The sequence below is a fragment of the Nanorana parkeri genome, unplaced genomic scaffold (assembly GCF_000935625.1).
Source record: "Nanorana parkeri isolate BGI_ZX_2015 unplaced genomic scaffold, ASM93562v1 scaffold307, whole genome shotgun sequence".
In the NCBI taxonomy this organism is placed as follows: Eukaryota; Metazoa; Chordata; class Amphibia; order Anura; family Dicroglossidae; genus Nanorana; species Nanorana parkeri.
This window is the reverse complement of record NW_017306575.1, coordinates 1,145,486-1,169,552: the sequence shown is the minus strand read 5'-3', so window position 1 is coordinate 1,169,552 and position 24,067 is coordinate 1,145,486. Positions and strand designations below refer to the sequence as shown.

The window sequence follows — 24,067 nt, the reverse complement described above, 5'->3', positions numbered from 1 at the left end:
CAAGTTGCCTAGAGTCCTTTGTTACTTGGATACAGACGGCTCCTTGATGCCCAGTGTCCTTCCTTGCTAGGATGCAGGTGCCTTGAGTTACCTAGAGTCCCTTGTTGCTAGGATGCAGACAACTCCTTGATGCCCAGTGTCCTTTCTTGCTAGGATGCAGACAGCTCCTTGATGCCTAGTGTCCTTCCTTGCTAGGATGGAGGGGCCTCGAGTTACCTAGAGTCCTTTGTTGCTAGGAAGCAGACTTCACATTGGTCAAATAGCCAACGTTTCAGGGCCAAGCAGGGTCCTTTAACCAGGGCGACTTGCTGTATACTTTTAAAATAAATTATATTCCATATGCATATCCAAAGACATGCTGCTAAGTTAATTGGCTGCTGTCTAAATTGGTCTTCCCATTGAGATAGGGACCTTAGATTGTCAGCTCCTTGAGGGCAGGGACTAATGTGAATGTGCAGTGTGTAAAGCGCTGTGCAAATTGTCTGCGCTATATAAATACCAACAATAAATAACATTTAAAAAAAAAAATTATTGGAAGGTGCTTTTCATTCTAAGTTTAAGTAACAGGAATTTATTCCCACCCTCTCCGCTCATAAGAAACACCAAATAAGTTCCAGTGATAAATAGAAAATCCAGTTGGTTTTACACTATAATTTAAGGGAAAGTATAATACCAGTTGTAGGTGAATTGTGCCAAAAAAATTTGATTGTGTGCTGACTATTAACAAGAAGCAGAAACACATTAAGGATACATCTACAAGGGACACATACATGTTTATAGCTGTCCAGATGACTGAACCATGCACAATTCAGTCAGTATGGTAGAAAACATGTAGATATATACACAATCTCTTTTATATGGTGCATGTACATCACATGATGAAGGGTGGAAGTTCCTGTCCTGCTGGCCACCATCATGCAGGAATGTGTGCAGTCAGCAGTGATAGCAGACAGCTTCCTGCTGCAGTAAAGATACGTTTACAAGCCAAAGACGACAACAAACACAGTTATTTTTACAAAATGCCCCAGTTCTGTCATACTGAACACCTCACAATTGTATGAAATAGTAAGAGATGAGGATGCAGCTGACCTTCAGCACAACACAAGGTTCACACATATGTGAGTGCACAGTGCGTTCTGGTACACTGCATTGGCCACAAATTTATGTGCATTTTTTTTTAATGTGATAGAGTTGTTAAGGTACCATTAAAGGTGAATGGACTGCCTTAAGGTAACATGCTTAAACATCTAAAAAAAATATGCCTCAAAGCAGACGTTCCAAAACGAGAAAATCTAAGCCTTTGTTCACACCATTGCAATGAGACATTGCAGAGGTGCTGCAGGGTGCGCTTGAAGTGCACAGTGGTAGGCAGGCTATTCATTTGAATGGGCTGCCTACCGCGCCTAAACAGCACCGAAAGAAGTGCACGCACACCAGCATCGCATATTTGTGAACAAAACCTAAGTGCTTTCAGAGAAGTAATCAACCTACTAGATAATCCTGTTACTCATTTGTAAAACCAAAAAGCTGCATCAGTATAACTAGCCATACAGGAGTCATAAGTTGACCATACTTTACTGCGGGCTGAACCAGAGAAATCACTTGCTGGCTATTGGATTCAGGCTGTCTGAATATCTGAAGAGTGACTGTAGCTGACTGGATGCAGACACTGTGCGGCCGTCACTTTTCCACCAGGCTCCTTTGATGGTTCAATAAAAGTCTGTCAAGATGGGTGTCAAGCGGCGCCTCAAATTTTGGTTGATTCAACAGGCTTGGCTGCTGAGCAGTATATGGACAGATTTATTCTGAGCAAGCCTTGTGCAGCAGTGGGAAGATCTGTCTTACTTATTTCAAGCAAGAGGACCTGACTATAGTACAATGGGAAGCAGGAGCCCCCTAGACTGCATTTATTTTGGCTTTTGTAAAATGGCAGTTGTTGCAGGTAATCTGTATATAACTTTATATAGACTTGTAATTCTATGTACTAGCTTATATACCTCCGCAACATTTAAAAAATACCAATTACATATAATTGTATATTCAAAACACTCTAAAGTAGAACTATAGTGGTGTTTTTTATGCTGACAAGAAGGCAATTTTTAATGACACAAGAGACTGTGTTGTCTTTTCTGTCACAGATGCTTCTGCCTGTCTATCATCACTTTTTGCTGTTGAAGTGTAACTTGAGCACAGTGAGTAAATCTCCTGCTGATCAGAGCAGTATGGAACGGATATCACTTTTGTGACTGTGTCCGATCAGATTTTTCCTGCATCTGAGCAAAAAAACTGAAGTAACTGGACCCATGTTAGGTCTATGGGCAGTCAGATGTGCCCCATTCAGGTCCACCAAAAGGGAACTCTGTTGGTTTTATATTTTTACGAACCTAGACAGGTTTGGAGGTAATCGAATGTAAACAGAAGCAGGTCCAATTACACCCGCCAGCCCGGCCCATAGACTACATTGAGTTTCCGATCAGGTCCATTTGAAAATCTGACAGGTGGACCTGTTTGAAAGGGGCCTAAGTGCTCACATTTAGCCAATCCTAATGTGTGCCACAGAGCACTATCTAGAAGAAGATGGGGAAACAGAATTCAATGACAATGTTAAAAATATTAAAGAAACCACTCTTTATACACTGCATGGCCAAATGAATAATCAACACCTGGATTAAATAGGTTAGAGCCTTCAGTTGGTCAGGTTTAGGTTCAGCAAAATTATGTCCCCAAAAAATTAAGCCAGCTGTCTACCTGAATATACTGATCCACATTTTTCCATTAATGGATTTTTTCTTCCCTGATGGCATGGGCATATTCCAAGATGAAATTGTGAAAGATTGGTTCAGGGAGCTTGAGACATAATTTTTCATTCTGGCCACTGCAGAGTCCAGACCTCAACCTTATTGACAATTTTTTGGCCAGGCAGTGTATTTTATAATTATTAATAAAGTGATTAATATTAAGATGTGAAACAGCTCAGCCTGAAATCCAGGTTATGCAAAAACAAGTAAACCTGTGGTGTTCACCTCACCAATTTAACAGTTAGAGGTATACATAGAGAATAACATAACCAGATTTCATTTACAGATAATTTTGCATTGAAAAAAGTTAACTTTACCTTTCCTTTAGGGCTCTTCTCATTGGCTGGGTACATGAAGAGCCCTCCATATACAAGAGTCCTATGAACATCTGCAACCATGGAGCCAACATATCTGGAGCTATATGGAGAGCTTCCATCCTGGACAAGACAGAGGAACATTTTATTCAATCTAATGTGCATGGCAAGCTGAATTATACTTCTATCTGATCATCTGCAGGGAGTGCAAAGTGTTATTTTGAGGCCATGAGACCTCAACACAGTTGTTTCTCTCCTTATTTACCATCTGTGTAATTACGCACAAATCTAAATAGAATTTTAAAAAATTCCATTGTACCGATATGCCGTTTCTGGCTTGAGAATGGCAAGTTAATGGCTTGAGAAAGGCAAGTTAAAAGTGAAAACTAGATCCAAAAATGATTAATCCAAAAAACAAATGGCTTGTTCACACCATGTCTGTTGAACTGCATTTTGCTGCCCACCACTGCACATGTTTGGTGTGAATCAGGGGCGTAACTAGAAATCAGCCTGCTCCACCGCCGCTGCTGGCTCTCATTGACTCTGTGGAGAGGTATGCGCTGCTGCACAGATTACTGTCAGTGATCTGAACAGCAGCGCATTCTTCTTCAGAGACGCCAGTGAAAGCCACCGGCAGAGGATGCCATAGCGACCCAGGCGGCACACACGGCATCTGGCCGGGCCCCACTGTGACCCGGGCCCCATAGTAGCCGCCTGGATCGCTATGGTGATTGTTACGCCACTGGTGCGAATAGGGCACATGAAAATTAATTGCTTACTATGTGCCCTGTTCACACTATACATGTGTGGTAGTGTTCAGCAAACTGCAGCTCAATGGACATGATTTGAACAAGCCCTTTAAAAATAAATAATCGAGCTCCTTAATTAGAGTTCATACTAGGACCGGGCTTTTAGTTATGTCTGCTAATGAATATTAAGGACCTGCAAGATAGATTTTCTACCTCCTTCACTTTCTTCAATTTGCTAATTATACTAAGTTCAGTTACCAGCCACCCTTCTATCTTTAAAATGATAGCTTTAAACAGGTCCGCAAAACTCAGTCAAAATAAAGAGGAGTAATTTTCTGCTTAGTCAAGCTTTTATTTCCCTATTTGTGGAGATAAATGAACAGTACAATAATACTTTCACTTTGTAATATAAACCAGACACACTTCTGGCAGAGAGCCTAGGGTTCCCTCTCTGAATAAACACAGATAAACCTCCACTAGGGTTTTCCCCTTATCCAGGTTACAAATATAGGAAATCACTTACAATTTGCAAGGCAGATCTAATGGACTTAAAGGAAAAGTACTGGTACACCCATTATCATTCTCCCCTGTGCCCTTACAATTCATGTCAAGACTACAGAAGTTGCTGAAAGTGATCTGTCAGCAAACTTTCAGATGGCATTAAAGCACATTTCTTTTAGTTTTCAAAGGAGTAAGAAATGTTTAAGATTAGGAACCCTGTCAGCTTTTTCTGTTTTCTGTCCCAGAGACAGTTAGCAAAATTATTTCCAAAGTGAGGAGAAATCCTGTCTTAGAGAGTTGTCACTTGAACAGGCGTCCTTATTGGAAGGTTTTCTTTCATTCTTTTCCCTTGAGTTCCCATGGTACCCATGTGTTTAGGTTAGGGATGCACTGATACCGGTTTTTCGGTATGAATATGAGTACCGATATTAATCTTTCGGTACTCATACAGAATACTTGGGATGCACCGATACAATTTTTTTGATGTATCGAATTGCAATATTTGTTTTACGTTTGGGTTGATGTGGTATATACTATTTCTCACAATGATTTTCTGTTCTCTATATTTTACATGACAGTTGAGTATGCTGACTACGGTTTGCCTTTGACCTATTGTTTGTTCCTTACACTATGGTGCCTGAGGGTCTCTCTCTTCTATGTTTGTACTTTTCTATTTGTATTTGATATTGACAACCTTAAATAATCAATTTACAAAATCAAAGGGGCCATACATATTTATTTATTTTTCACTTCATGGGTACCATGTCTGTAGTGCATCATATTGTGGGAACCAGCACTAATATTTATAATTTCCTATTACTTTCTGTATGAATAGCAATGGTCACCATGCCAAATAGAAAGGGCATACCGTATATGCCGGCGTATAAGACGGATTTTTAGACGCGAAAATCGGGGGTCGTCTTATACGCCGGGTATACTGTATGTAGCTGCAGCTACATACAGTATACCGCGCTGAGCCAATCACGGCAGGCTTGTATTAATGAATACAAAGCCTGTATTAATGAATGCAAAGCCTGCCGTGATTGGCTCAGCACTGAGCCAATCACGGCGGGGATCGTGGACAAGGTAAGAGACTGTAATCCCAAGTGTGGCTCGGGGTTACCACTTATGGTACTGAAAATTAACCCCGAGCCACACTCGGGAATACCGCCATGGAGGTTAGTGGGTGCATTTAAACATTATTTTGGGCTATACTCATCTTATACGACGAGTGTAGCCCAAAACCTATATTTTAACACAAAAAGTAGGGGGTCGTCTTATACGCCGGCAAATGCGGTATTTCCCCGTAGGGAGCAAAATAAAAACCTGAGGTTTTAACCTTTCCCCTCTCTATATCCAAATACTTACTAAAATATTTACTTTAAATCTACAAATGCAGAGGGCTAACACATCTGTTTCCCATGATCATTCTGTATTTCCAAAGTCAGTCTCTAGGGAATTACACTTTATTAACACAAATATACCACATCCTTAGCTGGTATTTTTTATTAAGGTGTTACATTTGGGAACACATGCTGTCAAGGAAGAGAAAAAGGACACTGGGGGAATTTATCAAAACTGGAGCAGACGGGGGCGTGGTCTGGACATGGAGGAGTGAGGCCGCACTTTGCCGGAGTTTTGCACAGCCTTCTCTCCCTGACGATTCAGTGGACTTTACGGTGCTCTCTCCCCTCATGTCACAGCCTAAACGATCCCGCAGCACGTCCCCAACGACATCTCACCAGGATCTGCTGCACTACTTTGGACAGCCGCCGACTCACCCCCAGGCCGCGCCGGAGTCCAACATGGCCCACGGCCGTTACTCCACGGTGAGTCAGCCACCTCCCAAGGGACAGACCAAGCCGGCACCTTGGGCCCCAGACCCTGCTCCCTCCCGGTCGGATCGAGAGGTCTCTCCAATCCTGACACCCAGGCTACCATCCGGGGACTCACCTCAGAGCCCTGATCACACTGCAGCAGGTCACAGCGCTGAGGCAGATAGTGACCATACATGGCGCTCCCTCCTCCCTAAGCTCTCCACTAAAGCAGACCTAGACGATATGGCTGCCAAAATAGTACAGGCCCTGAGGACAGAAGTCCATGAAATTAAACAGCTGGTGGTGGCATTAGACGGCAAAGTGGCTGCTGTGGAAACCATTGCAGATGATCTCCACTTCAGGGTGTCTGCGATGGAAGCTGCACACGCGGCCACACAGCAAAAATTGACCACCATACTTTTGAACCAGGATGATGCGGAGAACCGTAGCCGCCGTAACAATATCAGATTAAAAGGCATCCCGGAGGCCACATCAGGCCCTGAACTGCGATCCACAGTTACGGCTATACTTAATATGTACCTGGACAAACCTCCTGGTGACCCCATCGAACTTGACCGCGTGCATCGGGTATAATCATTTCGCCCCCGATTCTAACACGCCCTGGGTTGTGCTTTGCAGGGTCCACTTCTTCGCAGTCAAGGAAGAGATCATGCGGAAGGTATGGAACAATGGTCCGCTAGATTTTGATGGTGCCCCAATACAAGTGATGCCTGATTTGTCATGTCACACGTGACAACTGAGGACACCTGAGGATGCGCAGGCTGTTGAAACCCCTGCTGGATGTGATACGCGCTGCAGGAGCCTCTTACCGTTTCAACTCATCGTCCAACACCGGGATAACTCTTTTGCCCTCCACTCACCTTGCCAGCTGCCTGAACTGTTCCAGTGGTTAGAAGAGGCGCCCATAGATCTCCCGAATTGGCTGGATTTCCCTACAGGCCAGGCGGATACCGCACCTTGAGCCCAAAGGCAAGTTCGCCCTCCCCACTACGTTCATCTTCGGTGCCAGCACCTACCAGCCACGGATCGTGAAGGCGGGAGCCATACAGGGTCCACAGTTCTTGTTGTCCGGACTCACCCTCTTTTGTTTGGGGTTTGACAGCCCATTGGACTATGGACCCGGGCTAGGCCGGGGTCTGGCTCTGTTTTCCTGACATCGCCTCTTCAGAGATCCCAACCGACCTCCACCTGCCAGATGTGGAAGTCCATATGGTGATGGCGGTATACAGGATACAGGTTACAGTATTTGCTTGCAGAGCTTACCCCCCCCCCCTTTTAAAAAAAAATGTTGGTAGATATGTCTGCTTGGGTCCCCATCTGCTCTCATCATAATGTGGTGTTCTTACTTTTGTCCTATGTTATACGCTGTTGTACATGTGGGGGGGTTGGCCGGCGTGGGACGCGGACCCTCCTGAGTCCGCTCACTGACCCTTGGACGGGGGGACTCCCTTGTGGAGCCCTATCCCAGTCCAACAGTCAGATGGCTTCACCCCTGGAGTGGAGTGGATCTGGACATGGGGCTGCGTTCTGTGCCGCCGGGAGTGGGCAGTGCATCTCCACCTTTGATGCTATATCGATAATCTTATATATGTTTGTATACTAACGGTTTATCCAACCACCCCCACATAAGGTTACCCCGTGCATTGTGCAACGGGTTGATACAATTGTCTTTTTTCCTGTACCAGTAGTCTGGTCAGGATAAATACACCCCTAGGTGTATATTAAGCTGCTCACGGATACAAACTCCTTGGTTAGAGTCCCACGACCACTAGATATTATACAGCACTCACCTCCTGGCTTCTCTCTGCTATATCTATCCTCTTTATTTCAATTTCCTTTACTTTCCCCTCCTGAACCATCTCCTGCACCCCGCTAGTGATGGTATTCACCTCCCTGAACGTTCGGGGGCTGAATATTCCTGAAAAGAGATCTAGATTACTGAGAGATCTGAAAAAATGTGGTTCTCAGGTAGTATTCCTACAGGAAACCCATTTTAGGAAGGACCAGGTCCCCAGGTTGCTCAACCGGTATTTCCCAGTTGTATATCACTGCCCCTCCCCCATCTCAAAATCTAAGGGTGTCTCTGTCCTCATGGCAAAGTCTGTTCCATGGATCTACACCGATCAGTATGTGGACACTAATGGTAGATTTATTTTCCTGAAGGGGGTCGATAGGTGGCGTCCCAGTGACAATGGCCAATGTCCATACCCGCTGGAAGGGCTTGCATGGCTCTCGTCCCCCCTCCTGTTATCGGTAAGCGACCAACCCTTGATCTCCACCACGCTAAGAATAGCTTGGGTGGCACTCAGGCGCTCCTCATTAGCCTCTGCACCTTCCCCAATGACACCGGTTGTAGGTAACCCCGACGTTGCACCAGGAGAAGACAACACGCGATTCAATAAACTAGTGACGGCTGATAGATACAGGTTGCTTGACTTCTGTACAGAGTCTGACTGGCTATCGGGCCCAGCCATACGGTCCCTCACTGACCCTCCGCTTGACTCGTGGAGTGTCATGCAACTCAGACACTTCCTGAAGGCTTTTCCGAATCCCCAGGCCCTAGCTAGACCCCTCACAGACTATGAACAGATGTGCAAGGGGACAGTACCCACACGACATGCAATCTCCATCATATACAAACTGCTCAGCTTGCCTGCCTCCACCGCACACCCGCCGTTCTTGCTGACTTGGGAACGTGAACTGGGTCTCACTTTTACTGAACAACAAACGCGTACCATCATCACCATGTCATACAAATCCTCCATGGCCAGCAAAGTTCAAGAAAAGGGATATAAGATACTGTCCCGCTGGTACAGGGTCCCGTGGCTATTGCACAAAATGGATCCCTCTATTCCGGCTCAGTGTTGGAGATGTGGTTCTGATTCTGGTACAATGCTCCATATCTTTTGGTCCTGCCCAAGATTGAGACCCTTCTGGGAGCTGGTGTTGTCCGTCATCCAGGACCTGACCATGACGTATCTGAGAAATAAGCCGGCGGCGTGTCTACTACACATGTCTGCCACCCCACTCTCGACATACAGGCACTCACTCACACGCCACCTTTTAGATGCAGCTAGAGCCTCCATCCCACTGTTGTGGAAACAAACAAACCCGCCCTCCATTTCGTTATGGCTCTCCAAGGTACGTGAGGTGTATGTCCTGGAAGACTTGACAGCATCCCGTAGAAACACTGAAGGGAGACTTTTGACAACCTGGGGACCCTGGATTTACTTCCAACACTCAACTAAATTTGCGGATCTCCTAGCGGGGGGGACCCTGAGGCTCTGCGCCCAGTGGCCGTGCCTGCATTCCTGGAACACACCGACCAAAAGGCTCTTTTCAGATAGGGGCCCCACCTTCTCAAGGTCGGAGGAGGTGAGACCTCCTTGAACGGGAACGCAGGGTGGCGATTCAGGATCCTACTCTTCCTCTACTCCTTTCCCTATGCTCTAGGACGTATGTCCTCTGATGCTTTCTTTGTTCTTCCTCACCACACATTTGCTTCTTGCTCCTGCAACCACGTCTGAGGAGAAGTTGAGTATGTGCTTCTTCTAGACTGGCTTCACTGTAATAGTACTGAGTGGCTCGTGATGTTCGTGATGAGAGTTTATAATTTCACAACTGACACAAACCACATCCGGCTGGATTGTAGATTTTCTCCGTACTATACACACACCAGATGCTGTTTGACGTTACATCTGAAATGTTTTGTTTGATGCTATACAAATGGTCATAGACCTGTTTGCCATTGACAGTGGAATTAATTGTATAGAGCTTGACCTTAACGTGGTCACATTATATTGTCTGTAACATATGAACCAATGCTCGTTACTGTAAATCTATTCTGTTCGCTCTGTCTGTTAATAAACGAATAAAAAATAAAAAAAATCTGGAGCAGACAAAATCTGGAGCAGATTTGCACTGCACCCAATCAGCTTCTATCTCTCATTTTCAAATCTTGACTGAGCAAACTAAAGAGAGATGCTGATTGGTTGCCACGCACAACTGCTCCAGTTTCTGCCTGCTCCAGTTTTTATAAATTCCCTCCACTGTCCTTGTTTTCCAGTAGCATTGTAAACTTTGTAAGCATCACATGAATGGCCTAGTCCAGCCCTCTATGACTCAATACAGTTCGTCTGTATAGGTAGTAGAAGGTTGTGTAACAAGATCAGCTGTAATTTAGAAACTCAGAACATTGCCTTAACTGACACCTACCTCTTTCACAAGCTCACTGGTTTACATCAGCCATAAACCAATTAATGACATACCAAGGCTAGAATCTACCTGCCCTACCTGTCTCCTTTAAAGCGGATTGTTTTCTTTCCAGTGAAAAACAAGGTTTATTATGTCCCTCACAACCTCTAGACAAAATTGATCTTAGCCACCACCAAAAACTTCATGTTTGAGGTTTTTGACATATGGGCCATTTGGTCTGCAATTCCAGCCAAAGTTTAAAATGAAGTAAATGAACAATGGATCAATGTCTCATGTGTTTCATGGATTTCAGTTACTTACTGGAGGAAACCTTTTGTTGTGTAAATACTCTGTGATTGCCGGGTCAAAGTATTTGGCATATCCCTCGTTGAGACTGTAAATCTTTCCCTTCTTCTTTATTTTCATATCTTTTTCAACTAAAATGAATTCACCGAGAGCCTGAAAGAAAACAGCAGCCAGCAATTAAAGTGGTAGGTATAGTCACACTACATGTTCCGTTATCACTGTTCTGTGTCCTTTATGCTTCAATCTAACAAGCAATATTAGGCATCTGCTTCATGCATTTCATGAAAACTAGTAATGTTCTTACTTAAAGAAGAACTTTGGGAATTTTGAAAACTTAGCTGGAGCTACCTCTGCCCTGCCAGAATAGGGGGCTCAGATATACTGATCCTTGGACTTACCGTCCTGCTAGACCCACAGCTTCTTCTCTCATTGACTCTGGCGGTTTAAGGACTGGTGACATCATCAGGTCTTATGCAGGTCCACTGACCTGTATTAGACGTGAGGACGCTGAGGGACATTCCATAGCTGGAGGGGGAGAGAGATGAGCACTAACTGTTGTGGAACTGAGGATCAGGTGCGTAACCTTTATTTGAGACCCCTAGACAAATAGTGCACTTAACCCGAAGCCCTCATTCACACGAGTGACAGCTGGCCCGTACAGATCCGTACTGCGTGCACGACCGTATCATACCGCTCCTGGGAAGGACAGGTGCTGCGTGTTATTTGTATGCGGCAGCCTGTTCTTCTCTATGGGAGTACATGGCCGTACGCTCACCCAAACTGCACGTCTGTGCGGGTGTCGGTACTCGTACGCTGACAGGATGGATCCTGTCTGCGTCCGAGCAGGGACACCCGCACGGACGTGCAGTTCGGGTGAGCGTACGGCGGCGTACGGCCACGTACTCCCATCGAGAAGAACAGGCTGCTGCATACAAATAACACGCAGCACCTGTCCTTTCTCGGAGCAGCCCGATACGGCCGTGCACGCAGCGCGGATCTGTACGGGCCGGCTGTCACTCTCGTGAATGAGGGCTTATACTGTGGGGGTAGCCTCACTGCAAGAGTACGTTTTGTAATTCCCAGAGTTCTTATTTAATAAGAAATAGTAAGGAGCAACAAAGTATGTAAACCCTAGCAGCATATCAGACTTCAGCTTGAGGGGAAGATAAGCTAATGATTAAGGATTTGTGACATCCATGCCCTCTGCAAAGTGTTGAAAAACAAAAACAGGTGGGGCATCATAGCTAAACTTATAGGATATTTTTGGACATGTTAGAAAATTCCATTTGTAAATGTATACTATTGCAGTTCTGTTTTGCACAAGCAAGCTTCTATGATTGTAAGAGATAGAACATAGAGTTACTCACAGCACTAAAAACGATATAATGATTCGTCTTCTTGGCTTGGTCTTTCCTGTGTGGAAGCATTTAAAAATGCCTACAGACATACTTACAGGATCCAACATGAAACTATCTACGCCTTGACCAGTAGACAGTGCTACAAGTGTTGCACTTCCATATAGCGCATAGCCAGCTGCTACAATGTTCCGTCCAGGTTGCAGGGCATCTTGCTCGCAGGGTTCTGTGTCTGTTGTCTATGGCAGATAAAAAAACCATAAGTGGGAAGAAAATTCAGGACAAACTACAGAAACTGCTTTTATTCTGGTAATTTAGAGGGCTAATAAGCAAACAATTGTGACATAAAGGCATAGTAAGTCGGGCACTGGGTGACATGTACCAACGCCAAAATAAAGGACAAAATAAAGGGGGGGAAAAAAGGATATTTCAATACACAAAATTATCAGCTCCCCCTAATGGTTACAACACACACTGATAATATGGCTGCCGCAAGCCCACCCTTTTATATTAAGGGGCTGGATTAGACATTCCTTTAAATGACTGGCTCTTGTGACTCAGCTGACCAGAGGAACAGGCTATGTACTGCATTATAGGTTATTACTTATTTCTGATGGCAAACCTACAAAGTTTTCTGCCAAAGGTTTGTGGTTCATCAACTTTGCAAATCACAGAAAAATGCCACGAATGCATGGAAACCAAACCAAAAACCCTAACCCCATCACTAGTGGCAACAACCTAAAGACCGTCAACGATTGCACTAGTCTGGATGGAATATAGGTAGAGAAATCCGCTGATTAGTTATACTGAATACACATAATCGTGGGATTCCACTGCAACAATCCAAATCCTTCTTATTTTTTAATTCATATCAAAAGGTTCATAAATAATTTGAAACGTTATGCTTTACATTGCAGGCCAAGGATTGCCTTTTCTAAATGTTGCTCCTGACAGTCACCCTAGCTCACCTGCTGGACTCCAGACTGCATACGGTATACTTCTCTCTTGGTTTAAGTGCCTCACCAAGAAACTAATGAAACTTTAAAAAGTGACACTAAACTCAGGTGTTAAATCTTAAATATACATTCAGGTACCTTTACTATAAACAAAAATGTATTTTATTTGTGTATCACTCAGCTGTAGATCCTCAAATCATCTCTGAATTGGTGCTGACACTGTCCTTACTTCTGGAGGGTGGCTACGTTTGTTCCCCATGGTCCCTGTGTGTGTTGTAAAGTAGTCACCCCTCCAAGCTCACTCCTGTGATGGAATACAATCTCAATACAAATTTGTAAATGAAAGTTGAGATTGTAGTCAGTCATGGGAGTGAGCTTAGAGCGGTGGCTACTTTACAACTTGTTTATCTCTTTCCAAGGAAGTACTAGGACAGCCTGTTTGGTCAGTTTAGAAGCCATTCCAATTTTGGAGCTTCATAGAAAAGCACAGAGCGACCCTGCTACCACAACATCCAGATAAGCTATCTTGGTACACTGCAAATACATAGACTTAGTCTACAGCCACACCTTTCCCTGTGGAATTCTTATTAGAAAGAATGATGACAGCTTGTAAAACACTTGTTTTTCAGGTCACGCACTCTATAGTAAATATTTAAACCACTAGTTCCCTGACACAGGATATCACTGCAGAAAATTACAAATACTTCTGTAAAACGAAATCTCATTAAGTAAGGAAATGTTAGATTCTTCAGTAAGGCCCAATTCACACCAAAATCAGAAGGTACTCGCAGGTCCTGCGGTTGTACCTTCTGATTTCCATGTGATTTGTTGTGTTTTCTTTGTGTTTTTTCGGATTGTTTAAATTATTGTTTGGACAAGCTTTATGTGAAGTGACATGTTTCACTGTAAAGTTTGCAATGCATTGCCTTGTGTTAGTGCGAATCTTTGCCATGTTGCTCTGAAAAAAGTAGAGCATGCGGATGGCAATGAAATGCATCGGTGTGAACTATCCCATTCACACCCATTTAATTTTTATTGCCCTTGCGTTACCAACTGTTCAAAAATGGATCGTAATGCAACTAAAACAGATCCGATTGTGAATGGACCCTAAGAGTTGTCAAGCCATCTTTTCATTCAATAAAAAATAACATTTACACACATAAAAGGAGGGGTTACTAGATTGCAAGCTCTCCTGACCAAGGCCCTCCTAACCCTCCTGTATTTAATTGTATTGTAACTGTGCTGTCTCCCTTTATTATTGTAAAGCGATGTGTAAACTGTTAATAACAATAACACAACACAAATATACTACTGACATAATGCAGACATAAAAACATTTTATGATCCAGAGGTTCATTAAGGTAAACTTTTATGTTTTGTACTACTATGTTTGCTTTTTCTTTACTTTTCTTCATAGAAAGTTGTATTGAATGTAATGCTTTTCTCAGTTATGGTAACACACTAGGAAGGAGGTGGGGGTGAGGAGTGCTCCTACTCAGATGCAGAGTTTTGTATCCATTTATACTCTGCTGGTGACATCTGTTATATACTTTCTATTTATATAGCAAGGCAAGGAGCAATGTGCAAAGTCCATGGACCCCTAAAAACGAACCAGCAATCATTTTTTTATCATTCTGACTGCTTTGGACTGATGTAGTTTGTTATGCTGTTACCCTTTGTACTGCCCTACTATGTCAGCCTGCGTGTCTGTACACAAAAAAAGCACAGCAAGAATAGCAGATGCACCAAAAGGATACCCATCCCCCTCAAAGTACACAGAGCACAGGAGCACTGGCTTTAACATGATGTAACCTGTGTGTCACATTGCATTTAAACCCAACTTAGCAATTCCACATCCACAATTCTGTGGAATTCTTGCATCCTATTTTACCTGTATGGGTTCTGTGCCAACGGCACGGAAATGGTGGAAATCTATGTACAGGCCCCCTGCCCTAAAGATGAGAGGTTCCATTGTCAGTGTTGTAATTACTATGATTTTCATTACAGTCAGAACAGTATGTTTTATTTCCTTCTAATGAACAATGAGCACAGTGACAGTATGGTTTCCTTTCCCTACTATTTCTAGTAGTTTTCAGTTGCAAGGGAGGTCTTAAAAATCAGGCTGGACATCCACAGCTAGAGTTATATACTGTCTGCTATCATGTATAGAGCCCACTTTGATTGGAACACAAAATATGTAGACTTACCTTTCGATAAATAGCAAATATTGTTCCAATGGATGCTAAGCAATCAATGTTGGATGAACCATCAAGGGGATCAAAGCAAACAATGTATTTCCCCTGTAAGAAGCAAAAGATAATCAATGTTCTAAACATCACATTTCTGTTGTAATAATATATAAACACATAGTCATAGTCCTCTGTATTATAGAGTAAGGGTGTGCATACACAATCCATGGAGGAAGCTCAGTCATCTTCATAGCCCAACAAAATTCTAGCATAATACATTCAGGAAAATCATTTGGGATGAAATAAATGTATATTTTCCAACTGGAGTTATCAAATTGCAATGAAAGCAAATAATGTGCTTCAGTGTTTTTACATTTTATTACCTGTATGATTTGTAAAGAATGAAAATGGAGCTACTACTCAACAGACACCATAAGGTTCCTGTTGGTATCTTCACTATTACCCCCTTGCCATTAAAATCCACCAGCAGAGCCCCAAAGAAATTCCATTGCATCTAGGTATGGGTATAGGTACTCACTCCTGCCTCCCATATTACAATGCTTGGTGTCTGACCAGCAAATAGCAAGCAATGTCATATGTCATAGCCCAAACAATGTCACCAGGGGCTGTGGAACTTTTGGTATTTGACATGCAGCAACCATGTTGGCTTGCAATATTCATACATACACAGGTTCACTTCTGAACAAGACTACATAGATAGAATGACAGTTTTACATCTTCGGTAGTGTATAGACTACAATCAAACATTTGAGAAACTAATACTCTTCGGAATACATCAGGCTCCATTCACAAAGCTTTACACAATAAGGAGAAGGAGCTTTATTTTCAACTCTTGGACTTATGTTTAAACCTCACAGGACTCAGTTAAAATGACGATCCTTATCCTGATGTTTTACCTCTGTAAAGTTAAGTCTATTATATCCTAAAACAATGGCACCACCTTCTGGTTTTATTCAGTAATGTGCATTGGCACACTCCTCGCACCATACAAAAGATTGAGCGGCTGTAGAGTGAGGACAATAAGATGTTCTAGCATTTCTGTACTTAATTTTTCTACCCATATATTTCTCACTGTGATCACTGTGATTTTAAAGGTGCCACCAGAATCACAAATATAAGACCCAGGAAGGCTATTTTAATATTGAGAAGCTATATCTGCATTAATGTATATTTAATTTTGAGCCAACAGGGGCATTTCTGTACATTTTGTTAATTGGAATCATTGTTGAAGTTTTACTCAAATGTCTTTTAATGTGTTGTAAGAGTTTAATTTCTTCATGTAATGTACATTGACATTTTTATATTTGTAAATGTATAAATGGTGGCACCTTTAAAATCCCAGTAAGAAATACAAAAATTCTTGTTACAAGGGATGTGCCTGAATCACCCATCAATCCAGAGGATTTAGTTTATTCCTGTATTTAACCAAAAGAAGCATTTTTACTGCTGATAGTATTGATCGTAGAGAGATTTCCCTTTGCTTCCTGTCCTGGGAGAACTTTTTTTTACCAAACAGGAAGTCTCCAAAACAGTGAATCTCTGTGTGAAAGGTGGGTTACTGATGCAAAGGGTCACTTTGATGAAAAGGGGGAGTGGGGGTGGTGCCGGACCTTGATTTGAAGAGGCACTTTGATATGAAGGGGTAAACCCACTTTTTTGGAGTGTTTTGTGTGGGGTCCCCCTTAACATCTCTGACATTTTATACTGGGGTGCCTTGAGATTTTGCATACTTTTAAAGGGTGCTGTGAATAAAAAAACGTTTGTGAAACGCTGGCCTATAACTCATCATATGACTGATCCTGGTGAGGATAAAGGTTATTTTCTCAAACTAATATATTTTCCCATCAAAAATTCTGTTGAAGAAACCTGTCACGAGAAAATGATGTAGACTGCCATTCGGATCTCTCTTGAATTGTTAGTTGCCTGGCTGTTATGCTGATGCTTTGGCTTCAGTACTTAGTGAGTTAAGCTGGCCATGCACTGTAATGCTCAACATTTTTGGACTGGCTGTTTCAACAAAAGACAATTGATTTTGTCGAATGGAGGGGTGCTAATGGGAGCCACACACTGCTTGAATTTTGGCAAAGTCAGTAGGACTTGGATAAAATTCAAGCAGTGCAGGGCCAACTTATCTGAGTACAGAGATAAGGAATTCTGACATCTCTCCAAGTTTGTAATCTGTATGCTGGTTCTGGGTGAGTGATTCAGAAATGAAGCAGCGAGGCACAGCCTGTATGTTGGGGGTAATAGTCTGCATTAGGCATCCACCAATACCGGTGCCGTGTGTATTGATTATCAGAAAGCCGGGCAGCGGATCATGACCCGCTGCCGGCTTCCTGATTGCCTGGGAAGCCGGTGTCCTATCGAAAGAACGCCGGCTTCACTTCCCATGGCTGCCTGGTTTCCTGACCAATCAGGCAGCTGGGAGGCGGGTCATGATGTGCCGCCCGGTTTCCTGAATGGTTAGGAAGCCAGGCTGCCTAGCAGCAAGTGAAGCCGCCTTCCTAGCCAATCAGGAAGCCAGAAGGTGGTTCAAAACCCGTTGCCCGGCATTCAGATTGGAAAGGAAGCCAGCTCCATGCTCCCTCGGCACTAAGTATTGGAGCATTTGGGCGAGTACGACTATTCGCCCAAATACTCGGTATTGGCACCAATACTGATACTAGTATCTGGATTGATGCATCCCTAGTCTGCACAATGACCTCTTCAAGTACAGTGATATAAACAGGATTGAATTACACTTATTAGGGACATTCCGATACCGATACTGGTATCGGTAACGGGGCAGATACAGGGCACTTTCAGGAGTACTTGTATTCCTGAAAATGCCCTGATACTAAAGGCCAATACTGGCCCTTTAAATTTTTGGGAAGTTCGTCTGCCTGGGGTCCTGAGCATGCTGGGTTCCTCGGGCAGCTGTCAAAGACCGCTGGGGTCCTAACCCAGCATGTTTAGGACCCCAGCCAGCCGAACTTCCTGAAAATGTAAAGGGCTGCACATTTCCTCCTACTCCTTCCTGGCTCTTGCACAGCACAGGACAGCCCCACACTCACCAGCACAGCCCTGGAGCCCGGCATGAGCCCGGATCCCACACGTTCAGCCCTAGAGAGCCCAGCAGCCACATGCAGAGCCCTGGAGAGACCCTCACGTAGACCTGGTGAGATTTGCATAGCATCCCTGGTGTGACCTGCACGGCATCCCTGGTGAGACCCAAATGCATCCTTGCGGAGACCTGCACGCAGCCCCGGTGAGACCCACATGCAGCCCCGGTGAGACCCAAACGCAGCCCTGGTGAGACCCAAACGCAGCCCCGGTGAGACCCAAACGCAGCCCTGGTGAGGATCAAATGCAGCTCTGGTGAGACCCAAACGCAGCCCTGGTGAGGCACAAATGCAGCCCTTGTGAGACCCAAACGCAGCCCTGGGGAAATCTGCATGCATCCCTGGTGAGACCCAAATGCAGCCCTGGTGAGACCTGCACACAGCCCTGGTGAGACCCAAATGCAGCCCTGGTGAGATCTGCATGTAGCCCTTGTGAGTCCCAAATGCAGCCCTGGTGAGACCTGCACACAGCCCTGGTGAGACCCAAATGCAGCCCTGGTGAGATCTGCATATAGACCTGGTGAGATCTGCATGTAGCCCTGGTGAGTCCTAAATGCAGCCCTGGTGAGATCTGCATGTAGCCCTGGTGAGACCCAATGCAGCCCTGGTGAGATCTGCATACACCCCTGTATAATTGCTGTATAATCATGGATTGATGGGATCTGTAGTTCTCTATAGCCGGTTGCCATTCTCCATTGCTGTATAATACATTTTTATGCAGCAATAGAGAATGGCAACTGGCTATCATAGACTTCAAATGTCAGCAATCCATGATTGCTGGTTGCCATTCTCCATTGCTGAATAATCATGGATTGCTGAGATTTGTAGTCCTCTATAGCCGGTTGCCATTCCCCATTACTGTATAATCATGGATTGATGGGATCTGTAGTCCTCTATTGCTGGTTGCCATTCTCCATTGCTGAATAATCATGGAATGAGTTACAGTTCTTCATAATTATAAAGAAACTGCCCTAAAATCATTAGTCTGTATTGTTGTAGAAAAAATGTCACGTCCCTTCAAGAAAAAGTATCGGTAATTGGTATTGGCAAGTACCTGAGGGAAAGTACTTGTTCTTGGTCTTGAAAAAAATGCTATCGGGACATCCCTAACACTTATCCATGTCTGCAGGAACCTTCTATTGAATTTTGAAAACAAACCACCTTGGTATGATAGAACACCTCCATTTTTCTATATACTGTCATAGCTAGAGATAAATGAATGCTTTGGTATTTGCTCCGCCCCCACACTCCACCAATTGTTACCCTGCAAAGAGCTTTACGAGGTGGTTTATTTTCCATGGATTGAACTTTTACTAACTCACTTCACTTATTTAAGGCATCTCTGCACATGCTTTTATGGACATGTCACATCACCGATTACACGCTTTACCACAGTTCAGTTTAGCAAGTATCCACAAAAATTGGAACCAGCCGAACTTTCATGCGAAAGGTGAGATCCTCAGAAAGCTGATTGGGTACAGTCACTGTCGAGAGGGGCTGAGCAGTTCCAGGAAGGAAATACTTTTACCAGGAAAGAGCTAGCTTTATAATTCTTTCCGGGGTTTCTAAATTATAACTGGGATCCTGGAACTGGGAGATTTCTAAGAGGGATGAAATCTCCATTCCTGTGTCCGGGCTTTAGTGGTGACCAGCACCAAATGATGATGCACCTGTGCACAGCCCTTATGAGGAGGATGCTGGTTCAGGTTCAGGGTTCCACCTGGGAGACAGAGGAAGTCTCTGTGCAGGAGTCAGGAGGGCTCCCCCCTGGAACCAGTCCGTGTGCCTGGCGGACTGAGGAGCGTATCACCAGTGTGGTGAAAAGCAGCCTGTGTGGCAGGCGGTTTGGATACAGCCTGTATGGGAAAGGCGTTTGTTAAACAGAAGGAATAGACAGTGCCTGAGGTCCAAGGCCGGAGCAGCGGCGCTGCAAATGCAAAGCTAGGAGGCTGGATTTGCATTTGTTCCTGTGCAAGAGAGGCAAAAGCACCCCTGCGAGGCTAATCACATTGTCTTGTGTACTTTCAATTAATAAAAGTGGGCAAGGAAGCCCTAAATTAAGATTTCAGCGAGTGGACGCATTAATGCGCTACCATTGGAAGCTAAATCTCACAATAGATAGATAGATAGATAGATAGATAGATTTTATTACAGTTGTTTTGTTTTTTAGTAAGGAAAAATCATTTTAGTACAGTAATAGTAGTAAAGAATATGACTAATAGAACTGACCCTCATGTCTTTTGGGGTTATAATAAGTTCTTTGTTTTCTTCAGACACCATTGCACAAGTTGAATATGAGGATATCAGCATATTAATCACAAGATCATTGGACAACACGTCCAGTTTCTTCACCTCATCCCCAGTCACATTGACAGTCCCAGCAATGCCATACCTAAGTGCGGAACAAGATCAATCATATTACTAAACCACACAAACACACACGACAGCATTGTTACTTTTGCTGAATATTACATGACATTTTCACAATAAAGTACAAACATAGTCATTAAAGGAGAACTATGAGGTGAGTGCTTTTCACTCACCTCATAGTTCTAGCCGACCTGTGACAATGAGACTGTCACAGGTCTGCTCAGTAGATCGGGAGGTGAGCGAACACATACCGCCGTTCGCTCACCTATCGATCCTGTCACAGCTCTCTGCCGTGACAGGGGAGCGTGATCTGCTTCAGCTGTGGCGTCTCAGTATACCGTGAGCTGTAGCTCGCGGTATACTGAGCTTAGGGTGACGGGAGGACGCTAGCTTGTGTCCTCCCGTTACCCTAAGGAGAACTATGGGGAAAAGCCTTAACCCCATAGTTCTCCTTTAATCAAACAAACAATACATTGTTTCCTTTTAACCTGGTGATAGCAGTCTGGTGGATACGTTTGATAATCCTGTGATTGGGTAAGCAATAAAAGTGCTAAGGAAAGAAGGAGGTTGAACTTTTAGAGTAGTTGACCATCGCAAAGTATGGCAGAGTATATAGGTGGAGGTTGTGGGGAACAGAGGATATAACAAAAATAGTGTCTCTGGGCAGAGGATGATACAAGAAAACATCTATAAACGGTCTTCCACATGACCTGTCATTATGTCTAATAAAATGTGGTATATCAAAAAGGATAAAGAAGACCATGTTTTTCCTGTGCATTTACGACGTTGTTTATAAAAGAAAAGCAACCTGAGAGCAGGGGCGTCCCGAGGCTGGGTAACACCCGGAGCGGTGTCCGAGTGTCACCCCGCCGAGACGTCACCGCGCGTGTGCGTGATGACTTCATCGCGCACGCGCGGCAGTATTCTGATACCTGCCAGCGGCCATCTTGGTGATGGACGCCAGCAGAGGGAGGAAGAGACAGCCACCCGGCGGGATAAGGTATGCCACCGGGTCCCCTCCTCTCTCCTGATACTGTCGGGCGTTCGGTCCATGACCGAGCGCCCGACTTTTCAGAGGAGGGGGGGACCCGGTGGCATACCTTAGTCATTTTGGGGTCACCCCTCCAATGGTTTCACCCGGGTGCGGGCCGCCCCCCCCTTGTGACGCCACTGCCTGAGAGTCCTGTTCCAAATGTATTTCTGTATCTAATTTTTCCACCTGGAGTTGCATTAATGTTTCTTACTGAAGGCTGGCTCTTAAATAGTGTAAAGACTGTGAGGGCCTGTTCGTTCGTTTTCTGTGCTGACCTGATCTGTATGCTCCGGCACTAAAAATGCATCCCAATGTATCCCTATGTGTCTTATGGGCTACAGTTCTCACGTGCGCAGTCCGTTCAGGTTACGACAGAAAAAATACTGCATGTCACATTTTGTAGGTCAGAAAATGGTCCGGAAACGCAAAACGCGTCAAAGCGCACTGCACTGCAGCTAACATCCTGACAGCCCCACTCCAGCAAAAAAAATTTTTTTTTTAACTGGAACGCATCAAAAACGCGGTAAAAACACATAGCACCTCGTCTGCAGATCCGCACCTGATCCGGACCTGAAACTCATGTGAACAGGCCCTGATACACTGCAGGCAAAGCAGCATGGAGCAGTGGCGTGCTGCCTTCATGTGCAGTGTGTCATGTCTTTTTCACTCAGCACGTCAGCTTGCGAGAGCTCGCATAGCTCAGCGTGCCGAGATGAGACATTTCATCTGCAGCCAATCGGTTCGCACGTATAAACCCACACGTCACGATGCAAAGTCCATTCGGTTGTTACGCGCGAGCCAATTGGCTGAAGATGCAGTCATTCATCCGGCTGTGCTCAGCTCACACACTGCATGCAAACCTCCGTGTCTGACAGCCTTGCTCTGCACGTCTTCGCTTGTAGTGTGTCACGGCCTTAAGTAAACAGGAAAAAACCCTTCAAAATCATCATGTTTATAATTACTGATTGCAATGTTCATAGCAACTAGTTTTCATGAGTCATATTTCATGGGCAATTTTCAAAATTAGAACAACCAGATTGGTTCCTATTTGTACCACAAGCTAGTTTTTGTAATCAGGAGCAGAACTCCAGCCGGTGCGGCCACCCCAGAGTCCAAGGCTGGGGGGGCCAACTCACAGGGGACGGAGACGATTGCCCCAGGGCAGTGGCGTAACTACCGCCATAGCAACCCACGCAGTCGCTATGGGACGCAGGGCAAAGGGGGTCTGGGTCAGGAGGCTGGGGCCCAGCAGCATGGGTGGAGGAGGCCGGGTCCCAGCAGCATGGGTGGAGGAGGCCGGGGCCCAACAGCGCTGGTCTGGCAGCGGAGGAGGAGGCCGGGGCCCGGCAGTGCCCGCCCAGCAGTGGAGGAGGCCGGAGCCCAGCAGCGCCGGTCCGGAGCTGGAGGAGGCTGGGGCCCAGCAGCACCGGTCTGGCAGTGGAGGTGGAGGAGGTCATGCCCACCAGAAGTGGTCCGGCGGCGGAGGAGGCCGGGGCCCAGCAGTGCTGGTCCAGCGGAGGAGGCCAGGGCCCAGCACTGGTGACAGCTAAGACAAGCTGCATGTGCAGGGAAAGGGACCCCAACCAGCCCACCTGAGACCCTATAGAGCCCACCATAGAGAGTCTCAGGCTTTACAGGATCTATGGTGGACTCTGCAGGGTCACTCTCAGGAGGGTTGTGCGGGGTCTCAGGTGGGCTATGCAGGGCCTCCGGAATGTGCGGGGTCTCAAGTGGGCTCTACAGGGTCACAGATGGGCTGTGCGGGGTCTCTGCCGTGTCCCAAGTGTGCTCTCCAGGATCTATGGTGGGCTCTGCAGAGTCACTCTCAGGTGGGCTCTGCCGGGTCACTCTCAGGTGGACTGTGTGGGGTCTCTGGTATGTGCGGGGTGTCAGATGGGCTCTGCAGGATCTTAGGTGGGTTGTGTGGGGTCTATGGTGGGCTGTGTGGGGTCTATGGTGGGCTGTGCGGGGTCTCAGGTGAGTCCAGAGTCCAGTGCGTTACTAAGTCCAGAGTCCAAAGCGTTACTAAGTCCAGAGTCCAGTGCGTTATTTAGTCCAGAGTCCAATATGTTACTTAGTCCAGAGTCCAATTCATATACTGTTCTGCATTGCTGCATAATGTACAGCCAGTGCCATCCTGCATTAGATTGTAAGCTCCTCTGTACAGAAACTAATGTGACTGGCTTAGTGTTCTCTGTACAGCAGAGCTATATAAATGTATAATAATAGAGTGAGACTGTGGGGGGACACTAGAGTGTAAGCTCCTCTGGTGCAGAGACCACCGGGGGGTTGGGGGGCCAGTGAGATCTGCCCCCCCCCCCCCCCTGGTTGCGGGAAAAAAA

At 45.1% G+C, this 24,067-nt stretch overlaps 1 protein-coding gene across 1 annotated transcript in view; it reads right to left on the bottom strand.

Annotated features, from left to right (window-relative positions):
* The window catches only part of LOC108788143 (fructose-1,6-bisphosphatase isozyme 2), a 35,834-nt gene that overhangs the window by 7,801 nt on the left and 3,966 nt on the right, over positions 1-24,067 (bottom strand). Inside the window, exons 2-6 of the mRNA XM_018557871.1 lie at positions 20,552-20,714; positions 15,219-15,311; positions 12,154-12,294; positions 10,716-10,853; positions 3,116-3,235 (exon numbers count right to left, since the gene is read on the bottom strand). Of these exons, the coding sequence (XP_018413373.1) occupies positions 3,116-3,235; positions 10,716-10,853; positions 12,154-12,294; positions 15,219-15,311; positions 20,552-20,714 (655 nt within the window). The remainder of the gene's footprint in view (positions 1-3,115; positions 3,236-10,715; positions 10,854-12,153; positions 12,295-15,218; positions 15,312-20,551; positions 20,715-24,067) is intronic.